Below are 6,244 nucleotides of genomic sequence, written 5' to 3'. Positions count from 1 at the left end.
TAAAACCACTAATGTCCGATAAGAATCCAGTAATATTTTCGGAAAAATACTAACGTCCGATGAGATTTCACTGACGTTCGAGGTTTATAACTGTTCTTGGTCAAATGTCGTATACTTTCCGGTTGATAAGGGTTAGCAAAATCACAGTTTATAGTGTACACGGTTATAACAGGTTCCTAACAGACTTATAAGCTCTCTTCTTTGGCCTTTGTCTTTTTATATCTGCGAGAAATATTTTTTCTCGAAAGTTCGGACAACAATACTGAACTCTACATCCTCAGGCCTCTACATCCCAAGTAATTCCGCCCATGAATTCAAGCAAAAAATTAATATACTAAAAAAACTTATACACACAGCTTCAAGACTTTGTTCAACCGAGTACATAGATGAAGAAATCAACTCTATAAAGCATTCCTTCATTCACACCAACAAATTTCCACTAACAATTGCCGAAATATTTTCACACAACCACCAGAACAAAAACCTCAAACTCAACTTACAAACAAATTGACATTAATACACCAAACAACAACACAACATTACACTGCAGTTTACCATTTATCCCTGACATCAGCTCCAAAATAATCAACACTTGGAGAAAACTTGCCATCAAACATAAAATTTCTGTTGACGTAAAATTCGACCAAAAACCCGGCAATAAACTAAAATCATTATTAAATAAAAATTACACAGAATCACACAATTGCAACGTCATTTATAAAATAACACGCAATAACTGTCCAGAGTTTTACATGAGAGAAACAAGTAGAAAATTGGAAACCAGATTCATTAAACATAATAAAAAGCCCTCCCATGTTTACCACCATTGTAACTAAAAAAAACACAGTATATCCATACAAAACACTGTAATTTTAAACAAAGAACCTGACATCAATAAAGACAAAATAAAAGAAGCTATCTTTGATTTTAATTATTTGAAGAATACAGCCCCACCCCTAAATCAACACCCCGGGGTACCAAGATACTTATATTAGAATGTGAAGAAATATCCAGTCATGTGATCTCTTTGTTTTATACTGAATATATTTACTCATGTATCTCTGTAAACTATTTGTACCTGATGATGACAAAAATCTTGTCGAAACGTCGTACATTTATATAAAGTTTTTTTCTTTACCCAGTCAAGCCATCTCAGAACTTTTAATCCCTTTAGGTTATTTACCACTTCAAACACAAATATGCTTAATAACATAATTTTCTCTAGTGGTTACTTCAATCGTCCAAATACCTCCAGTTGTCAGTAGTTAGTATATTTGCTCAGGTTTTATATCGTTATATCTAAAATATATCTTAAAATCTGTAGCAATAACGTAATCGATAGATAATTTAACTTCGAAGAGAACTATGTACGCTATAACATGTTTTTTAAATCTTTTTATCTCGTCACAATAAGACAGGCTTCAGTTTTTCATTACGACAAAATTCTTTAGAAAAGAAAATCAGAGACCATAGTTTTATTACATTGAATAAATTGTAAAAACGTTTTCTGAATTGCTAACAGATATTTGAGATATTACAAGTGTACAGAATATGAAGTGTATGTATTCAGGGCCAGCTCATCTACAGATTTAGGGTTTAGAAAATTTACAACAGACTTTTAATTCTCTATCACCTAAAATCTGCACTTAAGTTACATTATATACTTTTATTAAAGTTGTGTGTTATCTAACAAGCAAAATCGCTCACAGCTTCAGCATATTTGAAGATCGTAAACACGACCAAATTGAATATACTGAAGCCGTGAGCGATTTTGTGAGTATTTCACATATGTAAAAGTATGTTCATTATTTTCGATTATTTGTTAAAGGAGCCCTATACAAGAGAGCAGTCAATATTGCTAATGATAGACTTTTTTATATTCATAGTGTTGGCAATTAGAATACATAATTAAAATATCATTTCATTCATTGATTCAAGGTACTACTTCTTTGTAAGCTAAACCTTAAATTTATTACTTAAGCATAAGGTACTGTCCTTGAAAGAACTGACCGTCACCCTTTCATTAATAAGATACCCTCACGAGTAGTACATAATACATAAGGATAACTTTCGTTATCGTGATTTTTACTACTTAAAAGTAGTACTTTTTTACTTATTTTTACTTTCTTACTGATGATGACAAAACCTTGTCGAAACGTTGTACATTTGCTGTTATGTTAAACTTATATTAAGTTTTTCTTCATTACCCATTCAAGCCGTCTCCAACCATTATTAAAAACAATGAGTATGCCAAAATTTGAGTGATATGTCGTTTTAGTTACCATGGAGTTAATGTTGAAATTGGATTTTACTTTGTTCTCTATGTTAAAACATCATATAATGTTCCTTTGACAATGTTCCGATGTTGAAACGCCTCATTAGTTTGAGTTATTTATACAAACAAGCAACGTGTTCGTCGTAACAGGGTATTCCAAAAAAAAAATGCTCAGTTCAGCATAGAACCTCAAAAGACCTTTTATGTAGACCTAATATTTAGTTTGTTGATACTACGCAACTTAAAATGATCTGTTCAACATTTTGAAGCATAATTATATCAACACTAAGTTAGTTATGTCAGGATCTTTCAAATGTCTGTCTCTGTTTGTTTGTTTTTATACAGGAAACTGCATAAGTGGAACATACAATATTTATTTGCACTGTTGATTGTGTATACACTAGATAAAAAGTAGATAAGTTCAGACACTGTTGAGAAAATATTAAAATCTTTGGGATAAAATATTTTTCTTAGGGTGGGATTTTAAGAAGCTATATAACTGAACTTTATTAAATTCAGGAAATTATGCCAGTACTAAACTGATTATCCTGAATTTATCTTGACGTAATTACGTTCCTGAGCTTATTTTAGTAAAAGCTTTCGCATATGAAGCATCGATTAAACTAATTGGTTTAATACTATCTTACAAAAATCCTCCCACGACCACCAAAAAAAGCACAAAACAGCCTTTTAGGTGTGTAACAGTAGATTCACTCTATTCTAACACTTACGTTGGCTGGTCTTTTTCTGTGGTAAAGCTGGCCAGTTCCTGTTACATAAAAAAAGCAATGAGTTGGTAAACTGGGCAAGTTTCATACTTTACTGGGTATTTTAGAAAACCGCTAACTTAGATATAAAACTTGTAAGTTTCGGGAAAAATGAAAAGGAATCCCCTTTTCTGCACAAAACTAAATCAACCGCAACTGCATCGTAATCTCAGGTAGGTCTTGCGAAATACGCAGATCACACACACGTACACATCGGAAAAGTATTACAGTACACATTATTACACTAAATATGCAGTATAACAGAATGTTGTCTATAAACAGTTGTTTTATAGATTAATTTGTTAAAATCAAACCTCCAAAGATTATTCCATTAGTGAAAAGCTTATCCTGAATACTTGTTTATATTTTAAGCAAATAAACTGAGGAAGCTTAACGTGTTAAAACCAAATCTCCTAAGATTATCCATTGGTGATTAGCTTATCCTGAATATTCGATTATAAATATTTTAAGTAGAGTATTGACTAAATCAGATCATTTAAGAACCTCTGAGGAACACTATTCTAAAAAGAGTTTACACTTGTTATACTTTTAAATATATTACAAAATCTATATCAGAACTTAGAAAACTAAACACTGCAGAGCGTAAGAATGAAGTGAAAATTCAATCCTTGCTGGAAGAATGTAGACCCACCTTCCGAAAGAGATTAAGTTGTCGATTTTCTTTAAATACTTATTTATTGAATTGTTTCTAATCACACGTGACTGGTTTGAAAACTTCAAAAAATTAGTATGTACACGTTCAATAAAAATTAACCATTCTCAACAAAATAAATTTCGAATTATTCAGTTGTCTTTCGGTGAGTAAGCGGCAAGTTTCCGGACTTACAATGTAAAAATCCGGGATTCGATTCACCACGGTGGTCAAATCGCAGATAGCCTATTGTGTAACTTTGTGCTAACAAATTAACAAAAACAAATGACCATTCATGATGGCGTTCGTTGTTAGATCTTCATAAAAGCGTCGTTCATGAGATATGATTCGCACATAATTTACTATATTTTTTGTTTCTAGCAAATCTATTGTTTAGTAAAATCCTTGTCCAAATTTATATGTCATTACTGTACATATGGAAGCCATAGCAATTTTTGGTTTTAAATCTAAAGGCATCTGAGCACGATTTATCAATTGTAAAATATTCCAAAGTGACTGTGCCACAAAAAAGCCAATAACCAGAGCGCCTTTGAAAGGTTTTCCAGGGACGATTTCAATTTGTTTCTGGGCTAATGGTTAGCGTGACGCCCTGTAGATCTGTGGTTCGTTTCTCGTTGCCGCAAAATCGCATTCCGCACTTTGAGGCCGTGACCGCGTTATAAAGGTGACGGTCATATTCCTCTATTCGATTAGAGATGTCTAAGAATTAGCGATGGATGCTGTTGACAAGGTGCCTTCCCCTTAGTCTATCAATTCAAAATTATTGACTGCTACCGTAGTTAACCCTTGTACTACTTTGTGAAACACTTTTGAAGAAGAAAGCTACGCTTCTACAAAAGCTCCAGTTACTGAGTTCCTTACTTTGTGATTAATTTTCTTTTTTATCCTATAAGTTTTTTCGTATCATGGAATGATTTTCATAATGTAGAAAAAAAACTACTTCAAAAATATCTAGATATATATATTTTTCCCACCGGAGTGCCATTCTGGGGGGGGGGGCATAAATAGGGACTTAGATTGACTAAAGGAGCACTGCATATTTCTTTAATCAATCAACGTATGAAATTTGAAAATTACATGACAATTGTAATTCAAAGTTTTTTGATCGTTAGTTTTCTTGTTGAACGAAATCTTCCTCTACGATCATTGCTTATTTTCTTTGTTGATTGTAATTTATATATATATATATATATATATATATAGAGAGAGAGAGAGAGAGAGAGAGAAAGTTAAAATGCTTTATGAATTGTTTTCGAGCCTTAATGTTGACATATCTGTGCTGTATTTGAAACCTAAGTGTTGTGATATACTAAACTATTATTGGCGGTAAAAATTATCTTAAAATGTGATAAAATGACAAAACATGATATTATTTCCTCGAAAGGGTGTTAACCACTCGTACCAATTTACAGTAGCGTGTTGTCTGTCATTCAGTCAGTAGACACTGAAATGACATTACATAAGGGACGCTTAACGTTGTAATATGTACTGTCGTGACGTCAGTTAAACATGCGCATGCCACGAATTACGAGAAGAATTACAAACTCTGTAGAATACAACATAGCATAACATATGTACTTGAAAAACAAGAAATAAAAATATTTGTTACCCTGGTACATCTGGTATATATATCTATTATTCTGTGTTAAAGTTTTGAAGTTGTAGTTATAAATGCATCACGCTCTAGTAGTTGTATGAATCAGTGGTTTTAGTTAGCGAGTGATTTCTTAGCTTCTTCTCTCCGAAATTACAACGCTAGAAACCGGGTTTCGATACCCGTGGTGGGCAGAGCACAGCTAGCCCATTGTGTAGCTTTGTTTTTAATTATAAACAAACTCCTCTGTCTTCAATTATACTCACATCTATTTTACAGGGTTTTGTCGATACACATCTTTTTTCGAGCTTTTAGTGTACAACGTTTTTATTACCTACATTTTCTGCAAGACTGGGGAGTTTCTTGAGTCTTGTAACTTTTGACACTTGTACCTTTTGATTCTTTCACATCTTATGAGTTTGTTTTCTTTCTTCAAATAACTTACTTTTTATATCTTATGGCCATAACATGAATATCCTTCAGATATATATTAGGTTCTCTTAGATCATTTGGTGTTGGAAGAGTTGTACAATAGATCAATTGGTGTTTGAAGAGTGGTACCACAGATCAATTAGTGTTGTAATATTGATACAATAGATCAGTTGGTGTTGGAAGAGTGGTACAACAGATCAATTGGTGTTGGAAGTATGAGACAATAGATCAATTGGTGCTTGAAGAGTGGTCAATAGATAAACTGGTGTTGGAAGTGTGGTACAATAGATCAATTGGTGTTTGAGGAGTGGTACAATAGATCAATTGACGTTGGAAGAGTGGTACAATAGATCAATTGATATTGGAAGAGTGGAACAACAGATCAATTGGTGTTGGAAAAGTGGTACAACAGATCAATTGGTGTTGGAAGAGTGGTACAACAGATCAATTGGTGTTGGAAGAGTGGTACAACAGATCAATTGGTGTTGGAAGAGTGGTACAAC

At 32.9% G+C, this 6,244-nt stretch overlaps 1 protein-coding gene across 2 annotated transcripts in view; it reads right to left on the bottom strand.

Annotated features, from left to right (window-relative positions):
• Window positions 1-6,244, bottom strand: part of LOC106458408 (probable 3',5'-cyclic phosphodiesterase pde-5) — a 99,450-nt gene that overhangs the window by 70,180 nt on the left and 23,026 nt on the right. For both annotated transcript variants that reach the window (XM_022384617.1, XM_022384618.1), the window contains exon 6: window positions 3,007-3,044. In XM_022384617.1, coding sequence (XP_022240325.1) covers window positions 3,007-3,044 — 38 coding nt within the window. The remainder of the gene's footprint in view (window positions 1-3,006; window positions 3,045-6,244) is intronic.

This window comes from Limulus polyphemus, unplaced genomic scaffold, assembly GCF_000517525.1.
Source record: "Limulus polyphemus unplaced genomic scaffold, Limulus_polyphemus-2.1.2 Scaffold458, whole genome shotgun sequence".
Classification (NCBI taxonomy): domain Eukaryota; kingdom Metazoa; phylum Arthropoda; class Merostomata; order Xiphosura; family Limulidae; genus Limulus; species Limulus polyphemus.
The sequence above is the reverse complement of the archived record's forward strand: the minus strand, read 5'-3'. Positions and strand labels throughout refer to the sequence as shown.